The sequence below is a fragment of the Sciurus carolinensis genome, chromosome 5 (genome assembly GCF_902686445.1).
Source record: "Sciurus carolinensis chromosome 5, mSciCar1.2, whole genome shotgun sequence".
In the NCBI taxonomy this organism is placed as follows: Eukaryota; Metazoa; Chordata; class Mammalia; order Rodentia; family Sciuridae; genus Sciurus; species Sciurus carolinensis.
The window spans coordinates 144,453,136-144,476,148 of NC_062217.1; the positions used below are offsets into that span (position 1 = coordinate 144,453,136).

At 40.5% G+C, this 23,013-nt stretch overlaps 1 protein-coding gene across 13 annotated transcripts in view; it reads right to left on the reverse strand.

Annotated features, from left to right (window-relative positions):
* Sorbs1 (sorbin and SH3 domain containing 1) overlaps positions 1–23,013 on the reverse strand; it is a 233,015-nt gene that overhangs the window by 51,429 nt on the left and 158,573 nt on the right. For 7 of the 13 annotated variants that reach the window (XM_047552720.1, XM_047552716.1, XM_047552719.1 and 4 more), the window contains 7 exons: positions 22,775–22,838; positions 20,864–20,938; positions 20,474–20,536; positions 11,824–11,871; positions 11,577–11,703; positions 9,677–9,791; positions 3,965–4,048 (listed from right to left, as the gene is read on the reverse strand). In XM_047552720.1, coding sequence (XP_047408676.1) covers positions 3,965–4,048; positions 9,677–9,791; positions 11,577–11,703; positions 11,824–11,871; positions 20,474–20,536; positions 20,864–20,938; positions 22,775–22,838 — 576 coding nt within the window. The remainder of the gene's footprint in view (positions 1–3,964; positions 4,049–9,676; positions 9,792–11,576; positions 11,704–11,823; positions 11,872–20,473; positions 20,537–20,863; positions 20,939–22,774; positions 22,839–23,013) is intronic. The other 6 variants (XM_047552727.1, XM_047552724.1, XM_047552726.1 and 3 more) reach the window with 2 other exon arrangements.

Here is a 23,013-nt window from a genome sequence, read left to right on the forward strand (position 1 = left end):
GCAGAGGAGGAAATGAAGAAATGAGCATAAAGACATAAAGACAAACATGGAAGCTGGCTCAAACAAAGAGGGGCACACTAGGAAAACCATACCAACATAGAAAGGCAAACTCAAGGCAAAGGGCTGGGGACTCTGCCTGAGGACCCGAGGCTGCCTGCCCAGGGAGGACCTGAAACCACTAACTAGGAAGCATGTTTCTATGTCTATGTCTCAAGAGCCAATCATCATTGGATTCTAAATGTTGAAAATTTACAAAAAGGAAAGAAAAAAAAAAAAGCATTAACACAAATTTAAACCAAATCAGAAACTTTTAAATTCCCTCTTGTTCTTTCCAAACCAAGACTACCACTGGATATGATATATTTTTGAAACAGTCTTCCCCACCATAAAAAACTCACTGTGTGTTAACAAATGTGTGAATCTAGAAGTTTGGCTAATGGAGAATAAACTGAACTATAGGTGCTTTCTGTAGTTTTTAGCAAAAAAATCCACTTATAAAATAGGCAGAAATAGTATACTAGACTGAGTCACATGGGTGGCTTTTTAATTCTCCTTTTACAGTTTAACTAGACTTTAAAGATATTAGTAGCGGTAAAGACAACCCTTCTATCCTTCTTAGAGAACAGAGTTTAAACTTAGAATTGAAACAGTAGACTGGTAAAGTTATTTTTGTTTTCTACTTTAACCCTGTAGTTAGAATTAGAGCTGCATTCCTAAGATGGAAATCTTCCGGGAGATTGTTGCAGGTTTAACAATGGAAGGGGTCGGAGTGCAGGAGTCAGAAGTTCCAAAGCACTTGGAGTTCTGGAGCTTCTCTCCGGCCCCATGGTCTTTCTCATTCTGCCTACTTATACTTGGAATCTCTAAGACAATGACCTCGAAGATGAGAAACATCTCATCACTGAGCTCCCACAATTTCATTATAAACAATCTTTGGTAGCATTTAAACTGGTTTATGTTGAGAAATGTGGCCTTGAGTTGTAGATGAAAATCATGTCAATTTCTGTAGCAGTTAGAGGAGAAAAAAGAAGAAAAAGCTGATATTCAGGTTCTCTGTAATGAATCTGCAAAAGAAAAGTGATCCAAAGTACATTCACCACTGATAGTAACATATCTCTGTATATGTATATTCTTTGTTGTATAAAGTTAAATGATATTAGCAATATCGTTCATCTTTAGTACTTAATACGTATTGTTTGGATTGTTTATCTGGGAAGTAGACTTTTTATAGTCACATGTTACCCCTACTTATTTCTTTATCATACAAAAACAAAACAAAACAGAAAACAAAAAACCAAGACAGTATTTACAAATTAAATTGGTTTAAAATAACCATCCCCAAAACAGTCCCTGCAATTTTGAATTATTTGTTACTCTGTGATAACTTGTTGAACTAAAAGGTGTTACAGTCAGAATCTTGCTAAATTAAAGTTCATTTTAAGTGGAGTTAGGTGAAGCAGCTGAGGAAGAATTCAAGGTAAAAGTCTAGTGCCAAAGTTCTGGCAGGCTTTACTTAGGAGAAGTAAATTCATGCTGGTGCAAACTACCGTTTAGAAAAAAAAGGTAGAAATGATAATTCACATGATTTGGTAGGAGTTTCTAATTTCATTCTGCTTCTGAATGTTTGAAAAAATTCCCAAAGCAACTCTCAAGCTTTACACCATTTTATGTTTCTTACTCTTTTGTGGCCCATAGTGGTTGAGGCAGAAAGACAAGAAAAAAAATTTCTCTTTGTCACACCGTCTTCCCAAATCTTTCGGTTCAACTTGATAACAGGCTGACTTTTAGGTGCCGCAAACCATAAGGACTTGTTTATCTCAATGCTGTTCCTCAGGATAGGGGCATTGATTAAGTTATTTTGGCAAATCTTCAAAAGCGTTATTATCTTTTAAAGAAAGACCTACACAGAAGGAAGCAGTCCCATTTGGACTCTGAGGTCAATGCAAGGAATGTGTGTGGCTTCGGAGAAAAGGCCATTTTGAAAAGTATCTCTAAGTCTAAATAATTAAGGGCAGTTAAAGCAATGGACTAGGGATATAAATTATAGGAAAGGTCCCAATAAACAAATGCACTATGTTCTCAGTATTGGTTTGAGAAGGTTGTACGGTTCTCAGGCCAGTATCCCCTAGAGTCTGTGTTAATTTACCAAGCTATTCTCAGCTTATTTAATATATGCTGGGAAAGAAATATTGTCGATTGTCAACAAAATTTGTTTGTAATGAAGGATTGCTTACACTCATTTAGAAACACAAACCAATCACAATTAGTTATGGACAGAGTCATAATTTTTCCTAAAATTATAATATTTCAGGTAAAACTAGTTCAGTTATTTGACAGAGAAGATGGCTAGAATTTTTGGATTCTGAAAGGAATTTCAAAATCAATGGCATGGAATCTTTATTAAACATAATGTAATAGCTTTTGCTTTCCTGAATCGAAGTATCATATTATTGTTACATATATCAATCATGGTGTTTTGGGGAGGGAGGAGGAAGAACTATCTATATATCAAAAGCAGGGGGTTTTTTTTGTGTGTGTGCAATTGAGCAGGTTTTAAGAAAAAGAAGAAAAGGAAAAGGGTCAGGATACTGTTATACATTTGAACATGGAAAAGATTTCCTGTGGTAGAATTGATGTTTAAATGGTGGCAGAAAAAAAGGGAGAGAAAGGAGAAGAAATGAGGTGTGCACCAAAGCTCTGGGGACGGGACAGGAAAGAAGGGATGGTTTAGGCTAGATGCTTCCCTCTCCACTGTTCCTAGGTGGCACTCTTCATGGAGGATGGCTAAGCGGTCACTGGGACACTGTATCCAGGAGGGACCAGAAGAACAGAACACCTGTTCCTACAGGCAGGATGCTGCAAGTCAGGTGCTCCTAACTCATGAACCTGAACTTCCAAAGAAAGCTCAGCATTGCTAAATCAAAACAGCAAGTCCCAGAGTACCAAGTTAACTTCTCTTTAATGAGAAATACACAGAACAGAATTTACTGAACTCTAAAGTTAATTTCTGGCTACTTATAAAACTATCATCCCAAACCACCTTTATTCAAAAGCTGGATTCAAGGCTTAGATTCTCATACAAACATCTAATAGAATATTTTCATATGCTTAACTTTTCTACCCACAGATTCTTTTTGCATTTGTAATAATTAAGACTTTGTAGTAAGTAGAGTTTTAAAGCCAGTGTCTAGTCATCTCAAGTGGAAGAATGAGCTCAATTGTCCCTTCTGTTTGATATTTCTTTGTGTGCAGGGCTAAGAAAATTCTCTTTAAGTATCAAAGTCAATTTGTACAAAAGTCAACTCGGAGATGTCATGGGGGAAGCTGCAAGACATTAGTCTGAATCCTAAATTTGCTAGAATTTCTAACCTTGATTCCAAATGTTAGAAAATAATATCCTAACTCATACAAATTGTTTCCTAAAAGTTGCCTATAATGGGGCTACAATTTTAGCTATATTCACATAGAAAAATCTTTTTTGTGGGGGGGAGGAGGGTGGGCGGGGAATTCAGGCACTTGCCTTACATATGTGCTTTTAAAAATGTTACTCAAGGCTGCAACAGTGCTGGCCATCCTGTAGTATATCACATTTCCCTGTTTGTCTTCAGCATGCCATACAGACTTTGGGCAAAACAGTGAACCAATGGCTGAAAGAATATCATCCACAAAGCATGTGATAGTTGTTGTCAGCGTGGGGAGGTCCCAGGAGAAGCAATGATTTAGTGGTGCTCTCTGGGCTATTCTGGCAAGATATTCTTCCAGAGTTTACCATCCTTTTTTGGTGAAGTAAAGTAAGGAAAACTTACAGGTTGTAGTGAGACAAGACAATCCTACTATTGACAGCCAACTTCGACTACTGCCCACTTCCTGAACTCCTCACACATAGATCTGATTCTTTAGCAGCAACGATGCATCAACAGCATTATTTATAAAGGTGTATAACCACTGAAGCTATTAAACTTACCGGTTTCCCAAACTCCAACTCCGAAAAGAATTTATACCAAGGCTCATTCTTTAAATCTATCTCTTCTGGGCTTATATCCCGACTCTATAGGGGTTGGTGATAGGGAAATGGAAGAAAGAGAAGGATAACATTATGCAAAGATTACATAGGAACAGGCCAGTAGAGATGCAGTGTTTCCAGGTATATACAGCAGCTGCACTCAACAGCAGCAACGGTTCATGTTTACTGACATCAGCAAAAACAGGGAGCTAAAACAGGAGGGCGAGGATGTGTTTATAAAAACAGGGAAATGGGGTAGGGAGCTGTGCGTGACTCATTCTCAGTCCTATGGCAGAAGCAAATGGACCAGAGATGGCAAACTCCGCACCACACTGCAGCTCCTCACAATGAATCTGCATAAGGGCACAACAGCATTCCTCAACAATTCTCGATACTGTGGGAGAAAAGAAAGCCCCTGTTTCTTCTTGCAGAGAACTATTAGTTATGAACAAATAAACTGGTGAGCACACCAAACGTTTAGTATCTATGCCAGTTGAGTAGAACAAATAGTTTTTATGGGCTAGTACAGTTTTAGTACTTATTTGCAAGGCTGCCTTAAGTTTTTCAAAGTAAATGAAAATACTAACACTTTATAAAAGCCTGTTGGTTAATACTGCATCTTTAATGGCACATGAACAGGTGAGAAACCATGTCCTGTACACAGCAAAGTGGAAGATGACATAAGTAAGAACAGAGAACACAGGTGAAAAAACATTTTAAACAAGTATCTGATGAGTACAGACAGAATATACTTTGTGTTCTAACAAATAAATGTTAAAGAACTGGAAAAAAAATTAAGTGAGGGAAAAGCCAGACAAGACAGGTAACAGAACAGGGGGAAGAAAACTTCTGGGTTATGTTACAAAAATAAGATTTCTCATTTCATATAACTCTAATAGGCATCACATAGACTGATAATCTGATTTTACGGGATTGAATATTTAATCAAATATGTACAAAGTGCTGGTACCTTACTCAGGGGGGGTAACATGAACTTCTGGAAATAATCAGTTGGAAAATGAATGTCTGGAAAGAATCAGGTTTCCTCCTTCATACACTGGAGATGTGTTCACATCAGAAAAAAAGTGTTTGAGGTTCATGGTTTAATTAAATTCATATATATATATATATATATATGTTTCAAAAAACTTTGATAATCACAAATAAGAGATAAAATGATTTTCTACCTTTGGAAATATTTTCTACTGAGGTTGAAAACATCATACAGGAAACTTACTACATCCAGGCCATGACCTGAAGAGAGCTGCCATGCCCCATGAACAGGTCTTTCAATGCTACCATCACAAAGCAGTTCTTGCTGGATGTGCTTTCCTCAACAAATCAGCCCTTTTGCAGCTCAGAAAAGGCTGCAAACAGTCTTTATGACCTTTCCCAATCCATTCTTCCAAGATCCCTAAGAGGACCTGTGCCATTACTACACTTCTGTTTATAGATAAAGGAAGATATGAATACGTGGCACAATGCCTTTCTTTAACTGAAATTAAACTAAGTTGAAATCACAAGGAAATATACACTGAAACACAAGGTTTGACTCTTGTATCCAGATAAACCTCCTCCTGTTGTCTGTAGGGACCTAGGGCTTCAGTATTGAAGGGGAAGACCAGGCTTCCCTGTAGTAAATGGATTCTGTATATATTTAGTGAAATGAGGCATAATGCCTACAAAGACACAACCATTTAGGAATGACAGTTTAGATACTGAGACATTCTAGATCCTAATCCTATTTAGTGTTTATTATTTTTACAAATCCTACTTATAAACTGCTCTCTGAGAGTTTAGGATTTATATTCCTCCCCCCTTCCTCCCTTCCTTTCTTTTTCCTCCCTTTCTCCCTTCCTCTCTCTCTTTCTTTTCTTTTTTTTTCCTCGCTCTCTCTCTTAATAAAATGTACCAACACTTTCAGAAAACTGCCTGAAAGTTTTGGTACTTACAGTCTTGAAAGAATTAACCCAGTTTATTACTGAATACTGTCTGCAGATTGCTTTATATGAGGTTAATGCTGTGTTGAGAATAGAATCAGAAGGTATGTCAAACAGCTTGGGTCCTGATCCTACAGTCCCAAACCTCTGTCCTTTGAGCTGCCCAGAGATAGGGAGACAAAGGTGATACCATATAGCACCAACACCTGCATTTTTCAAGTATAACTCAGCTATAGATTCAAGTGGGGAATAGACCAATAGAAAACATCTTTCAGGATGCAGAGAAGGAACCTGTCCCAGCAGGCAGGGCAAATTTCATAATGCCAGGCTATGTTCTTTGCAGGCTATTTTTTCCCAACTTGATAAAATTCTTGGAAAGGCGAGGTGACTTGCCAGGAAAATGCCAACTATTCAAAGATAGTTTTGCTGCTTGCACAGGAGCCAGAGACCAGCTTAAAATTTAATTAAATAAATCATCTGAACGTGGTATGTTCACTTGCACAGTCCTTGATAATATTCATAGTTCTGTGTCTATATTGTCCCATTTGACCATTTTTCTCATTATTTCACTGGGGCTGACAGGCTAGATAATATTTCTGTTTACAGATGAAAATACTGAGGTACAAGAAGGTCAGGTGTTTTGCCCAAAGACACAGCAGAGTCAGAACTGGAGACCAGAACTTACATCTTCAATTCCTGGTCCACTGTTCTGTTTGCTATACTACATTCCACGTCTCATACACTGAGTGGGAAGGGGCAGATCCAATGAGTTTGCAGTTGAGACCAAGCAGGGGTAGTAACTAACTTGAAATGCCAGAATAACAGTGAATTGGGAAGAAATCAAGCTGGGCAGATCCCCTTGCTTTACACTTCCAAATATGTCATGTCTGTCACTACTATTTGAAATGTATGTCCTTGAATTATACACCTGTGAGAGTAGACCACATCTAACCCAGAGCTGAGCCTGTGAGAATTGTTCTATGTATTTGTTGAATTGAGTTTATGCTCTGTAATGGACAGTAGAGGAAAGTATAAAGGAACAAAGCCCAAAAAAGGCCATTTGTGACAAATCAGGGACCAACCAGTAGATTTCCAATTCCAAGGCCAGAGGGAAGAAAATGGACTTTTACTATGATAAGAGAAAAGCCCAGTATACTTAGACCTTCATGAGTCTGTCAAATAAGTGGAAGAGGTCATCAAGGTTGTAAATCCACGGGGGATGTTGAAGGTAGCAGTGATTCCTGGGTCTGGGAGGGTGTGGGGACTCCAGGGACAGGATGAGCTCTGTGACTGGTATAGTCTACCACTCAACCCTCCTGCTGGCAGCATATCACTAAGCCTCGAGATCAGCATTTAAACTCTAGTTAAACAAACGTGAGACTTTTAATGGAGGAAAAAATGAGACAGCACACATCTGAACACAAACTTAGATTTTACATCCGTCACTAGTTAGGATGCTTATTGGGAGTTAACAACAACAACAAGAAAAAAAAAAATGTGTGTTTTGGGGCTCAAATGCTGGCAAACCAAATATTGGATACCAAAAGGTGAGACTCACACACTGAAACTCATATTCCAGTTTCTCTGTTAATGTGATATAAATAAGAGGGAAAAAATTAACCATAAAGTGCTAATTCAACTGTTTTGAAGGGTGGACTGTCAAATGAGTAAGAATCAATTGCAATTTCTCTCTAGATGCAAAGCTTCTCTTGGGAAGAATAGACCTATACCAGGTGAAAGATGCTGGAATTAAACGAGTGGACAGGCAGTTCCTCCCTGGTCTGCCGTATGTGCCTACGTGCCCTGGTGGACGGGTTTCAGGCCTGAGCATGAATTCCTACATGGAAACACCCAGATGGTCCTTTGGGTCTCCACCAATCCGCAGAGGGCCTCTAGAGGGCACTGTGTGCCACTTTCCAGGATTGATTTTTTAAAAATCAACATACTCCTTCTATGTGGAAGCTGGAGAGGAAAAAGAAAAAGGAAGGTGGGGAGGGAGGGTGGGGATATCATAAAAATCAAAGGGAGATCAGTTGAGGACAGGGACCAGGGTGTGGAAGGAGGGAAGTAAGTGCTGGAGAGTGATATTGGCCAAAGTTTATTGTTATATGGTGTGCATGTATGAATGAGTAACAACAAATTCCATCATTGTGTACAACTATAATACACAAACAAAAAATGTGGAAAGAGGAAACAATAGTAATAAAACAAAAAACAAAGTAAATGAGCCCAAGAATTGTGGTATGGGAGGTAAAGTGTACCACTGTGATATCAACGAAGGAAACAAGATTATGTTGTTTCCCTGGTTCTAAATACTGGTTAAATTACTCAGTCAGAGGAAGTGGAAACAAAGAAGAAATTAAGAAAAGAGGGTGCACCTTCAGTAAGAGCCATGACAGCCATGGTGTCACTTGGCAAATGACCGAAGACCTGCAGAGTCTCTGAAATCATTTAAATGTGTGCATATGTGAGGGTGGACCACTACACGATTGCACACTACATTACAATAACATTGTTAAGTGTTAGGAATAGACCTGAAGAGCATGCTTTTCTGGGTAGAAGGATACTTTCTGTGTTCATTATGAATGCCGCACCTTCTAATAGGCAGAGAACCTCCAGTGAAGAGGGGAACCAGAGGCAAGAGCCTCTGCTTGTCTCTGAATCTCCTGCTTAAAATACCTGCAGTTCACAGTACATGCGGAAGAATGACAACTCTAAAAGCACTTCTGTGAACTGTTGACCTCTTTTTCTAAGTAAAATTACTTGTCCCTCTGTGCTTTTGAAGATGTCACGTTTTCATTTCAGTAAAAGTCAAACTGACTGTTCCTTAAAAACATGTAAAGCAGAAGTGATGGAAGGAAATCATCTGAACCTGCATTTCAGGGGGGACTGCTTGTGGTGTAGTAACAGTGTTTAATAAAAACCAATCCCCAGCATAATCATTCCATCCTGTTGTCACAGCCAGAGAGGGCTGCAATGTTTATGGAGCTTTGGAGAATCCTTTTAACCACAAAGAATTCTGAACCAGTTTTTTCTAATGAAGAGTGAATAAAACAAAGCATGATTGGCAGATATGAAACTAATCAGCTTGTTAAACTTCTTCCCATTTCACAGAAGAGGCCATTTTTCCAGGGTGGTCTGCTATCTCCAAACAGGCCATTTTCCCACTCATAATTGCTTTGAGATGTGAACTTTAGTAGAAAACCAGGTGGCATATGAAATTAGTCCTCACTATTACACTTACCAATAAAGGAAGACCTAAAAATACATTCTAATAGCCTGGGGCTTTTCCCTCAAGTTATAACATTAATTATTTGGCTTTTAATGATATACTAGTAACTCCTACAAAATTTATCCCGTTCACATAAAAGTCACTTTCAAAAAAACCTGACTTATTCCAGCTAATGATAAACCTGATAAATTAATGGTTAGACATTTTTTTTAAAAAGACAGCAAAATTAATCTTTATGTTAGTAGAAAAATTTAAATTAGTTAAAACCATGCACAAAATGGAGCCATGGAGCCACAATAAGAGGATTCTTTAAAAGCAGACTCTCAGGACTTATTTTATGAATACCTGCAACAATGAAAAGGGTAAAATACTTCATTTTTTCATTGTCTTCTAAACAAAGCACATCTATCTCAAGGGGGAATGAATAATCCAACTGCACAATGCATCAGGATTAAAGAACATGGGCAGAGTGAGACAAAAGAACTTTAACATGCACATTACCATCTTTTCGTTGGTCAGAACAGAAGACTTGCCCGGCTGATATTCGTAAATGCTTTTAGGTTCTGCACGGTATTTTCTCGTATCCACTTTCTTATCTGGGGGCTCCCAGTCGTTTCTGTAGACAGAAAATCCTATTAGAGCTATTGTCATGAAAACTGGCATCGGCTTCCAACACAGTTTGACTTGGGTTGGCTACAGTCTGATGAAGGAATTTTTATATCCGAAGCATAAAATCAGAGTGAGTGTGAACAATTCAGTTTAGCTAGTTCATTTCTCAAAACAACCAGTTAAATCTCTGTGTTGACGTCATAAAGGGCTTGAGGCATCCTGTGCTCAAAATGAGGTACAATCAAGTGAAGAAAAGAGGAGAAGAAGAGAGGAGACAGAAATGGCAAAGCTTGCCCTGGAAAAACCTTTCACCTTACTCTGTTCTCATGAGTTTATCATTCCCCAAACATGCCTGTACCTCCCACTCATGCTAGGGCAGAGAGAGAGAATACAGGTCCTGGAGTCACTTGACTATGGCTCAAATCCTTATGATAAGACCTGGTAGTTAGATGATCTTAGCCAAGTGCTTTACCTCTTGGAACCTCAGTGTTCTCACCTGAAAAATGGGGACTGTTGTAAGGATTCAATGAGATAGTACATGTAAATCGCAAAGCAAAGCACCATGGCTACAGGAGTGACTCGATAAACATTAGCTGTTACTATGACTATGTTCTTCCCTATTCCATACCCCACCCTACTACCTGCCAATCTCAGTCTTTGGTGCATATTCTTAACCTGGTATTTAGTGATGGATTTCAGAAGATAACACAAATCCTTGCAAACTGTCTGCAAAATTTTTATGCATGTGTACTATACTTTACTCTGTGGTTGCCTGATGAATGCATCTGCACAGGATTTCTGGACATACCTAGCCTACCTTCCAAATTAATTATCAAACTCCTCAGGTGGATGCTACTTAGATATTTGTGGGGCTTTGTGAAGATGGAAAAAGTGAGCCGAAGTGGGACTGGATGTGCATTTGAGGGAAAAATAGTTTGAATCGAATAGAGTCTTTTTTGTGTGGATACTGGTGGAAAGTTTGGGCTGGAAGCTACATGGGACATCTGTCCAGATAGCATGAGATGGGTGCTCCACTGGCCACTTTCAGAGATAAGAACTCAATAAAAGAAAACTGGGGCAGGTGTGGAGGCACACCTGTAATTCCAGGTACTTGGGAAGCTGAGGCAGGAGGATCGTAAGTTAGAGGCCAGCCTCGGCAACTTAGTGAGACCCTTTCTCAAAAATAAATAATAAAAAGGGTTGGAGATATGGCTCAGTGATAGAGTATTCTTGGGTTCAATTCCCCACACTGGGGGAAAAACTTGGATTGTTCAGCACAGGCATTAGGGATGACTAATACCACCACTTAATAACTCCAAGTCTCGTCTTGTGTCTTGATAATACATGACATTTAAGTAAACAGACATTAAAAATGTGACTTCATTTTAAAATTGTATCCTTTGCTATGAATATGTAGAGAGGGTTAGTATGCACACAGAATATGAAAACCTGTGACACATCTTGCAGTTAAGACTTTTCTTATGAAAAGGTAAAAAGTGATGATAATTATAGTCAACATTAATTAAGCCCACACAGCAAGCTAGACACTACTAGGAATATTTATGTGCACTATCTCATTTAATCCTTGCAACACCAAGTATCAAGCAGTCATTTTTTTTATCCCCATTTTACAGATAAGGACATTGAGACCCAGAAAGAATAAGTCACTGCTGATAGCTAATAGAGCAGGGATTCATGTTCCTCCATCCTAAGAAAGGAGTCTCCTGGGTCCCAATAAATGCCGATGAGGCACTTGGCTGGTCATGATGAACACACACAAGGGACCACTTACCTTTCTGGACTTGACTTCAGTGAGGAAGAGCGAGCTGGGAGGGGTAGCGTGGCTGACCTCTTAACTATCTTCTCACCGTCAATGTAGTTCTCACTTTTTGAGCGAGGCACAGAAAGGGGAGATTTTGCTAGAGAAAGAAAGTGCGTACAAAAGACTTTAAAAACCAGTGAAAACTAAAACCAGAAGATGTCTTTCCTCATCCACCATCCTCCCTCCTCCCCCGCAACCAGGAAACTCAGTTACTTACTGTCTTCAGAAAAGGAGTATCGAGGAGAATACAGATCTGAATCATCATCTAACGAACAAAAAAGAAATAATCAGGACAAGTGGGCTAAGGGACTGAGCTGCACATTCCCCACTTCCACAGTCCTGCACCGCATCCAGCCACACCAGGGAACCCAGTGGAGAGAGGAGTCAAGCACCAGAAGCAACACCACAGCAGACCACACCGGAGGAAAGGAAGGTTTGCAGAGTCCACCCAACCCCAGAGGACCTTCAGTCCAGACAGGATGTGAACGACGCTTGGCAGATGACCGCTGCCTAGCACTGGAAATGCATGGGACAAAGAGCCAACAGTCATCTTCAAGAGAACCCTCCTGCCAAAGCTGGAAGACAGGGTCACAAGTCTGGCCAAGTGGGAAGTGGGGACTGAGATGCATCTGAATGCCCCTGCTCAGTCTCTGGTTCTGCCTGCCAAGTGCCATGGGGTCCAGACAGGTCTTCTTCAGGGGCCTTGACACTGCATGGGAAGGGGAGGCCTAGAAGGTGTGGTTGCTAGATCCCCACCTTGGTTTTGGCTTGTTTCACAGTTTAAATTCCATACACGACATCACTAACAAAAAGGTTCTACAGCAAAGAGTTTGCAAAAATCCATATCGTAAATTGTTTTGATTCCACCTCAACCTCATTCTACGAGGAGATTTCGCCCCTTCCTCGGGGCACAACACAGCCATGGCCGATGTGGTTATATAGTCTTCTCTGCAAAGGGACTGCCTGGGTTAAGTATCTAAACTGTGACTCTGGAATAAATCAAACTCATGTGGGTTTCTGTGGTGTGAGATGGCTTTCTAAGGGTGTGGCACCTATCTCTAAATAAGCTCAACACTGGGAATCTAAAATGTGCTGAACAGAGAGATAAGATCTGAAGCCGTGAAACAAAAATCAGACCACAGGCACATTTTGGGGAACAGATTTCTAAATTGGATCTGTCCTGAAAATGCAGGTTATTCAGTCACTACATCCATGATGATATTTCCAAAGCATTACTCCAAAGAGTTGGTCTCAGTCTTTCCCATTTTCTAATATCCTGCTAATCTGAATTCAGAATTTATGCATGTGGAATGAAGAGCCAATTTCTTCCCTTAAAATCCATAACTTTAGTGAATCACCTGACCTAACCAGCAAAGGCAAGTCAAAGAATCTAATGTGCTATGTTAAAGATGAGGTGTTAATCAAATCCTTGCTTCTACACAAATCATTTTAAGTTTCAGAGCAGAAAATATCAGATTTTTAAAAATGAAATATAAATAAAGCTAGCATTGCTATTATTTTGAGTAAAGCAGCATTGAAAGATAGCTTCTCTAACCATCATTCCTCTTGTCCTCTCCCTTCTCCCCATTTATATCTGTCCCAGGTCTTCTTCAGTAAAAATAATAGACAAGAATCAGGTACCAAGGCCTATTTTCATTTCTTTCCTTCGTTTTTTCTTTAAGGATAAGCATTAGTTGACATCAAGGTTGAACAGAGCTTCAGCTTTTTTGCCAACACGGCCAAGCCATTTACTACTATAAATTGAGTGTGCAAGTTTATTTGTTCACTTCTAAAAATAGGGCAGGGGAAGGATAAAATGTATTTTTGGAGAGATCATACTGAAGAATTTTGTGTTCCCAGTTTTTTTGTTTTTTAACAGGACTTCTGCATGACATCAAAGAAACTAAAAATCAGCTTGGCTTGCAAGGACTTGATTAGGAAAAACGGTGCCTGTCCAAAACAAAAAATTAGCTTAGTGAAAAACCAATACATTACTCCTTAAAATCCAGTCTAGTGTTTTAGCTCAAAATCTTGTGCCTCTCTCAATCACAGAAAAATTAGAGCCCATCATTAGATGGTGAGGTGAAGATTAATTATAACTATGACCTGGTTCATAAAGCTAGAAACAATTCTTGGAGAGAGGAATGGCATTTAAATATTGAAAAAATAAATTTTTAAGCCTGAACTTTAAGAAAAATGTTTTTCTCTAGATCCTTCTAACGTGGAATCCTAGAAGGCTTATTAGAAGACAATGAGAAGAGCCAGGTAGAATGGTGCACACCTGAATTCCCAGCATCTCAGAAGGCTGAGGCAGGAGGGCAACCTTAGCAACTGAGACCCTATCTCAAAAATAAAAAATACAAGGGCTGGAGATGTAGCTCAGTGGTAGTGGGTTCAATCCTCAGTATTGGAAAAAAAAAAAAAAGACAGAAGTAGGATTCCTTCAACTCCTTTCAGTCATAGATGCAAACTAACTCAAAACTAGTTACTTACCTAAATGTAAGAGCTTAAAGTATAAAACTGTCAGAAGAAAAATATAATAGTAAATCTTTTATAATAGTAAACCTTACATGAAGAAAAAGCCCTCTAAGAGATAACACCAAAAACACAAGCAACAGAAAGAACAAGGTTAGATAAAATAGACTTTCACCAAAATTAACTTTTGATATTTGTCTTGCAAGTCTAATATAAAAAAATTTTACCCCAACTTATGAGTAAAAATAATAATAGTAGCTCCCATTATTGTCCAGTAATAGCTGAAAATTTACTAATATCATCTCACTTAAATTTTGTAAAAACTCCAGTAGGAAATAAACAACTCATATTACAAAAAAGGGAAACAAGGCCCAATCAAGGTAAGAAAATTTGCACAGTAAGAAAAATATGAAGGAGGAATGGATTCAAGGTCTCTCTGACTCTACCTTCCTCATGTCACCTATTAGCCTTGTTATAGGGACATTGCTTTGTTCTACCTTTCACACCTTCATGTGCCCAATCCTGGGAAAGGTGAAGACTCTGGCTATTTCAGTATTGTTTTTGTTGTGGAAGAAGCAGAGGAAGGTGCTATTCTGAAACTCAAGTGCACCATTGGCCAGACCAATCTCCAGCTGCTGAAGTCTTTACCCTACTTTTCTACATCACCCCATTCTGAGTGATGCTTAAGCAACTTTTGAGTTGCCCCACCACACTCTGGGGACAATGGTAACACTGAGTCACCCTTGCTACATCTTCCCTGTGCTGGTTTTTGAAACCTCTGGTGAGTCTGCACTGGGAAAGACAGGTATGCTGTTAAAAACATCAAGGAATGGGAAAACTGAATATAAGAAGCATCTGTCTGCATTTCTATATGCTACAGATAGCCAGGTGTGAGTGTGTGTGTGCGTGTGTGTGTAACCATAGCTAAAACCCACCACGTGAAGTGTTTCTGGAGTTGTCAATGAATTAGTGTTAGAAAGTCTGCCCTCACTTTCTCCAAGGTTCTTGAAAATAATGCCACAGTGGTACTGTTCCAGCTGAGCTGGAATCTTATGATTCCATGGTGGAGCCACATTTTATTTGTGCCCCTCTTGCTACCAAGCAGAAGACATCAAACCTTGGCAGCAATACTCAAAACTTCCTATGCCAGTGATTCCAGGGAGCTTGAACACAGCACAGGATTACCCAAGGTGAATAACTCACTTTGGGGACTTGAAGGGCCCTGCTGGGCTCTGATGTTCATGCACCAAGGATTCTCCCCTTGGGCCTTGGCAGTCTGTTTCTTGATAGCACTATTTAGGGACAGTTACCTCCTAAAACTGCCAGGAGTCACATAATTGCCTTTTCAAACACAGTGACTTTAAATGAGCTCCTAAATGACTTTTTACCCCCTGGGTTTTTGTTCATTTGTTTTTGTTGAATTTATTAAAGTCTTAAAGACAACAGGAGAAAGTACTGGTTGAAACTGATATTCTATAAACATAGTGTAACTAGCCAAAATGAGCTGATGGACAAAAAGTAGCATTTGTATAACCACTGCCTATATCATTACATTTCTATTTTATGCACCTCTTAGGTCTTCAAATCTAAAATAGCATTCTAGTATGAATGGCTCATCCTTAACAAAGTAATTTTCCATTAGTCAACATAATTCTTTCTCGGACTTTACCCCGCATACTTAGGAAAAGCAAGGATAAAGGGTCAAGATAGGCACATACAAACATTCTCAGACTAAAGCAGTCAAAGAAAAAGGAACATACCTAGAGTTGGGTACAGAGTCTGTGATGTGAAAGAAAGAATAAGCAAAGGGGACAGGAAGGCACGAGGAAGCCAGGGTGTTTGGGATCTTGGGGAGAGAGCCACCAAGTTGTCTACGATTTCATTAAAGGCAATCAAGTTTTAAGGGATGGAAAAAAGGGCCAGCACAGGGTGTAGAGTAGCTGCAGAAGACATGTTCAGGAAAAAAAAAAAAAAAAAAACGAATTCTGTGGAAGATATGAGGTAAAGTAGGAAAGGAGGTGAAAGTCTGGGAGGACCAGTGGGTTAGAAAAAGACTCACCATTCTCATTTCCTATCAGATTCTTGGGTCTTGAAGTTAGAAAGGGAAAAACTGCTTCATTTCTAAGCTATTCTGCAGGACAAAGACTTCTGCACTTGCGAGGCAGAAACCTTCTGGGCAGCTCTTTTAAGGAGAGCAAAGGTGACCACTGGAGCAGCTCCGCCCCTCCTCTGGGCAGGACAAGCCAGAGTTTGGGGCAGGAGGCACAAATCCTGGCCAAGCGTACTCACAACAGAATGATTTGCTTGAATACAAGCAAAATAAGGCTATTCTTGGAAATCCTGCAAGACCAGTAGAGGGTTATTTTAACTCAGTACCCCCAAGTACAGATGTGCCTGAAAAAAAAAAACAGCTTCCTTAAGTCCTTGCTTAGTGCAACCGTATCTAGGAATAAGGAAAAGGCAGGAGACAGACCACTATGAAACCACAACCAGGGATGCCTGGTTTTGAGTCACAGCACCAGGGCATTGCAGCCTGAAGTGCTGTGAGAAGTATCCACAAGCCAGGGGGGAAGCTAGTTTCTGGGACTTTGTCTCTAATGACAGACTTCACCTGGTCATCAGAGTGGGTTAACTGGTCCTCAGAAGCCATGCACCACAAAGTAACCTATCCATTACTTGGTTTTGCTGAAGATTCTTAGGTATCTTTAATCTTCTGTCTTCTTGACATCAAATGTACCAAGTGAGCAAACATCATTTGGGCATGTTCAGGGTAGAAAGCCTAACTCTTTTGAATCTGCATTCCTCATTCTCAATCCTGCATCCAAATTCCTAAAATTGCATCTTGGCAAGTATCTTCAAACATTCTGCACTCTGGGGAAGGGTGTTGTTCCTCCATTCCAGTGGCTCTCAATGCTGGCTGTATGTCCCAGTCACCTGGGCAGCTTTCTTAACCATATCTTCCCAGATACCATCCCAGGAGACACTGGCTCAGCATCCTGAGATGGCTCTGATGCAGGGGGAGCAAGACGCCTGCAGTGAGACATCAGAGAGCCCCTAGAAGAAGGAGACATTCAAGGGGGCAGAGGAGTGCAGCAGAGTCAGTAAAAGCCCATGTTAAGGGGCCTCGTAGACCTGGGATTGAATCCTGGCTCTGCCACTCACTACATCACTTTTGTATATATTACTTAACCTCTCTGAGTCTTGTGGGGTCCGCAGAAGGTCGAAAAGGAGATAACAATAGCGATGCACCAAGCATAGAGCCTAACACTGCACAGCGTAAGGGTTCAGTAAGTGGCAGTCACACAGTCATCACCGTGGTGGTCACGTTACTACCATTAATAGGATTAGAGCGTGAGCCTCAGAGGTACTGGCCACCACACTGCTGGCCCTAAGAGCAGGAGGTGGGGAAGGGGAAAGGGCTGCATTTCTGAAGCTGCTTCTCCACAGCTCTTCCTTTTCTTGCCTGGTCCATGAAACAAAGTGCAAGCACATGCAACACACAGCAGCCTCAAAGACTGTAGAATGGTTGAAGGCACCGTTCCTTGCTGGGATTCACAGTGGTTTGTTTTTTTAAAGTACATCTTAAACCTCATTGATTAAGATATCATCATTCTGTTTATCTTCTAAAAGTCTGGCCAGAAGTTACTTGTTCACTGTAACTGGGGGAAAAAGAAGGTTGCTAAGCCAGTATAAACAAACTCACATGCCCCTTGCTATTTAGGAGAGTCAGTCTTGAGATATTTCACAGTGTCTTTTTATACTATATCAACAATTAAAATTTAGACAGAGGCAGCAGCCCTCAGGCTAGGCTTTGGTAGGTTTATTACAGATAATCCTAGTTCCAAATTCTGAATTAAAACAATACCAGCAACAAGTTTTTCCCTAATAGACCAGTTCTAGGCCACCAAGGGCTCCCATTTATTCATTAAAACTGTCTCTTTCTTAATGCACATTAAGGTCTCTGGGAAGAACCTCCATTAGGTGCTAATTGTCTTTAATGCCTTTTTTTGAAAGGCGTAAATCTTTCCTATGTGAAGAAAGACGTGCACAGAGTCCAGGGCCACCTATCGGTAGCAGCACCACGGACAGGGCTGGAAACTGCAGCCATCTAAACCACCAGCCATAGAGCCAGGAATCCAGAAAATCTTAGTCCAAAACTTAAAAAAATGATCTAGTTTAAACATATTCCTCATTTGTAAAATATCTTTATCTAATGGAACACAGCAGTGATCTGTGCCTGGATATGTCATCTAGGCAGAGATGGGGGCGTGAGATAACATCTACCCTATTTTAAAAAGGTCTCCAGGGAAGACGACTTCTTAGGAACTCGTGTTAAAGTCTAATCATCTCTGTTATTAGGGTTTTTTTTATGTTCAACCTAATTTTTTACTTTTTATTCTTTAAGGCCATTTTTCCCTTTTTTGGTCTTTGAAAATAAAAAATAAAATAAGGTTCACTTCTAACTATATGTGGCAAGTTGTCAAGCTATTCCTTACTATTTATGCCTTCAAGCGAAAAACCCCCCACTTTCCTCTTGGGCCAGATTTGACGCAGACCAAAAGGCAGATGCTAACATGAGCCAGGGTTGAAGGGCCTGGTGGCTCGTGATGTGGGAGCTCTGTGGTGAGGTTCTGGCATCCTGTCTCGAGGCTGAGGAAGCCATGGGCGCTCCCTGTGACAGACCTAATTGGTCCTCCAGTCCATCAGGAGACACTGTTCCTCTGCAGAGGACTTCTCCAAGGGGCCTTCCTCCGCCTGTGTCCGTGGGACACTGTGCTTCAGCATGCTCTGCACTTGTCACCTTGCCTAGAGGGAGCCCTAGCTCATGAGTGGGTTGGGCTCACAAGTATAAATAAGGCACAAATTAAAAACTGTAATTAGTCAAATTTATTCTTGAGAAAAACTTCTCCCTTGCCCAATTCAGTCACTTGTTTCTTCAGCACTGCTTTCAGCTAGAATCAGCACCCCCACGACAGAAAGACCAAGTTATCTATGACAAATAGATTCCTGCTTGTAGTGAGGAGGTTACTGATCAACATTAGGTCATCAGCTTTTAACTGTACACCTGGGGTTTATTTAGACTTTTCATTCACAATAGGTCCCAGGCATGAAATGGAAATCACTGAATAGGACACACGAGAGAGACCAAAACTGATCTGTGACATTTCAGATCCCAATATGTCATCTCATATATGATAAGTGATCAGTAAGAGTCCATTGAGTGACCGGATGACTGACTTTACCAATGGTGAGAAGGGCCAGGCTGATCAGAGCAGAAAAGCATTGAGATGGTGGTACTAGGGTTCTAAAGTAAGAAGTCTGGTTTCACGGTTCAAAGCTTTCACTCATTGCATTCTCCAGGCATTACTGAGGACCTGTTGTGTCCAGCAAGGTTTCTGTGGCTTCTGGACACATGCTTTTGCAACTTCCCCTACAATGGACACAGTATGCTAAGTGACCCTTTCCAATTTTCACCTGAATTATTAAGGCACATCAAAAGACACAATGCTTCATGACACACACAAAGGGTTCCATACAACTAGAACAAAGTTCAGAGCACTAAACCCTATATCTCATCCTGGAAGAGTATTTAACAAAATTTCCTCCTCCAGACTCTGCCCTTCCTTTTCCTGGGTCATTCATCCAAAGATCAGACAACCCCAGTTACTATGATAATTCCTCAGTGTTGCTCCTAACTCATCTTTTAAAAGCTTCTTTGAAACCAGAACTTTTTGCCCAAGTAAGAACATCATAGATACAAAGGTGGCTGTGCTCCCCAGCAGGTCAAATTCCTAGCAGCTTTTTGTGAAGTATTTTCCAGCTCAGCCCAAATCCTTATGTTCAAGCAATCTCATCGCTTACCATGGCTGAATCTAATACTTAGAAATCACATCAAGAATTCTCTACCAAAGAAAGTCACCCTGAGGGTCCCTGGCAAGAGGAGCCCAGAGACATGTTACTTAAACATATAGGAACCTGGTGATGTTTCTGTTTTTGGGAGCCAGCAGGTCCACCTCCTGCCCATCCACCACAATGACTCAGCTTCACTAAATCACTGCCCAGCCACCAGTACCAGGTAACCATCCCAGACACACCAGGTCCTGGATAGTTGGTATAGGCATATTTTCCCAGAGCCCCACATGTTCTAAGACTTATAACTAAGTTATGATGGCTACTCCATTAATCATGCAAACCCTAAGGGAATAGGATTAAAATACCATCTGGATAGACTTTGGTTATACAGTCAGCAAGGAATGAGAAAACCACAAAACACAAGGTTAGAGGGAAGCAAATGAATGGGAGACAGCCCTTAGCCACCAGGAAAAACCCAAGGTAAAAAAGAAAGTAACAGCACCAGTACAAAGAGAGGCACACAGTTTTCCTTTAATTACCTTCAGATTTAGGACTAGGAGTAGATGCAGGAAACTGGTAGGTAGGAGTGTAAGGATTGTCCTCTGTAGCAGAGAAAAGCAGTGGATTTTGAAACTACCCACCATGAAGTGGAGGCACTGACAAATTCCCACTTGACTCTTTTGAATGTCTGATTACCTAGTTTAGTGTTATTAAAGCACACCAGCATCACACTTAAAAATAGATTAATGAATTAGAAAGGACTTAGTTATTTTAATACAGCGTATCATGCAAATGAGTGAAATAAAATTGTCACCAACCAAAAATGACTATAAAAACAAAATCTAAAAGCCAAATCTTATGCCTATAATAGAACTCTAAGAACTAATTAAAGGCTAAAACAACAGATACACCATCTAAATTTATGGTACCTTCAGAATTTTGCTGGATTTCAGGAAGTTCAGGGAATTTGTACGTAGGGAAATAAGGGTTTTCTTCAGGAGTGTCTAGGCAGAGGAGCAGGTTTGGGAGAGAGAATAGAGGAAGATACAAATGGAGAGAATGAACGAGGAGGAATCCACATACAATTTAGGCTCCTTGAATTCTGGAACATGGCAAGCTTCACTAGTCATATGAAAGAAATTAAAAATCCAGTCCTTTTTGCCTGAATTATTAAGACACATCAAAAGACACAATATTGTTACTTTCCTTGGTCAAAGAATTACATAAAACAGGCTCCAATGTGCAAGAAGCACTTAGCGCAAAGCTTCAAGCTTTCATTTTTTACAGGCAAGAGATATTTAATATGATAATGAGTAGTACGCAATGGAAATGCTATCCAAGAATGATTTCTTTTTTTAAAAGCATGTGTGGTGGACATTAGAATCAAGGCAAACAAGTGGAGTCGCAATTTTTCAAATACCCCTGCCTACCAGTGTTATAACCTGTAATTTAGTTGAGTTAATAACTATAACATGAGAAAACCGATACACACTGCCTGTAGGGCAAAATTATTTTGCACATATGCAAGCACTTGTCCCTGCATTCAGTCTTCCAAGGCTGGGTCTGAATGTGTGAGAGAGTCACAGATGATCAGAGGAAATGGACAGGGACTCTAGGAAGTGACCCGTAGAAATGACCCTGTCCAATCACAGAAACCCAGCATTTAGCATGGCCACCATGAATAATCTCATCTACCCAACCACAGCAGATTCAGTCTTGATTCAGAAATGCTAAATACTGAGCATCTTGATATTTAGAAACATTTTGGAGAGGGGTATACCTGGTTCATTGTGAACCCAGCAGGAACTTATTAACAGTAATGTTAATTGACATCTGCAGCTAATCAGAGCACTTGGATATTTGTAGCTTAGGTAGGAATACTGACTAGAACACTCTTTGCCTTCATGTACCATCCATGCCAGGCAGCCAGACTGGATTTGGGAACGGGGAAGGACTGGATGCTTTGCCCACAGGAGGACTGGTACCTTTCCCATGGTGCAGGAACATCCCTGCTTCTCAGTTGATTGGTGGCACAGGCAGCAATGGGAGCTGGTGGGGCTGTGACCTGCCCGAGCACTGGTCTGGGGTTCTCCCACCATGCTGGGTCACTGGCTGACAGCCCAGTGGGGCTTTAATTTGGAAGCACCTCTTTCAGCTTGAGCAGGCTCTGGTGTGTCAGCTCTTGACTGATTCTCAGGGCTACCTGCCAAGTGCTGGATGGTAGCTAGGGAAGCTCATTCTTTCATATAAACATAACCTTAAAGGTGCACTATGCATTACTGTACCTCCACAAGGCCAAACACTTTCTCATTTGGACCTTGTAACATCCCTCACAGGAAGGAAAGCAGGATAAACAGAGAGGTACAAGACTGGTCCAAGGTCACATGAGAGTTTAGGGGACTAAAACTAGGTGAGAACAGTTTTCTTAACTCGGTTCTTAACTCAAATTTCTCAACGTGCTATGCCCATGAGGCAGTCACGGGCTGACACAGGACATACCTAATGCTGGAAGCAGGTGGGAGATGGAGTTGCTCGCATCCTAGGCAGATAGGTGCTGGAGCACAGGCAGAGTGCTAGGCTCAGCCTGCTGCACTGCACACAGCTGGAAGGGAGGACTTGTGAGCTGACCTCAAATTATAAAGCTGAGGTGGACACACAGGTGCACCCTCCCTCCTGTGCTCTCAAGGAGCATGGCTGGGTTCAGGCAGATCAGTACCTAATAGAATCCAACTGCAGGACCCAGTCTCCTGGAGTCCAAGCAAAGTGAGTTTAGGATGATACCCAAGAGTCAATATATGGGCACAAAGCACAGCACAGCTTCTACAAATGAAAACCAGTACCTCTGTTTAGTTTGTGGATCTGCTTAAACATGGTCTTGTACCAGTCTTTTGATCTTTCAGTATTCTGGAGAAAAACAAAGGCAAAGAGTAAAATAAAATGTAAGTTGCACATTTCAGAACTAATATGATTACAAAATCAAAATCAAACAGGGAAGTGATAACATCTTAAGTCAAAACTCAGCCATATTTCTTTTTTAAAAAGGCAAACTTTCTTCTTTTTGAAAAAGAACAAACTAAGA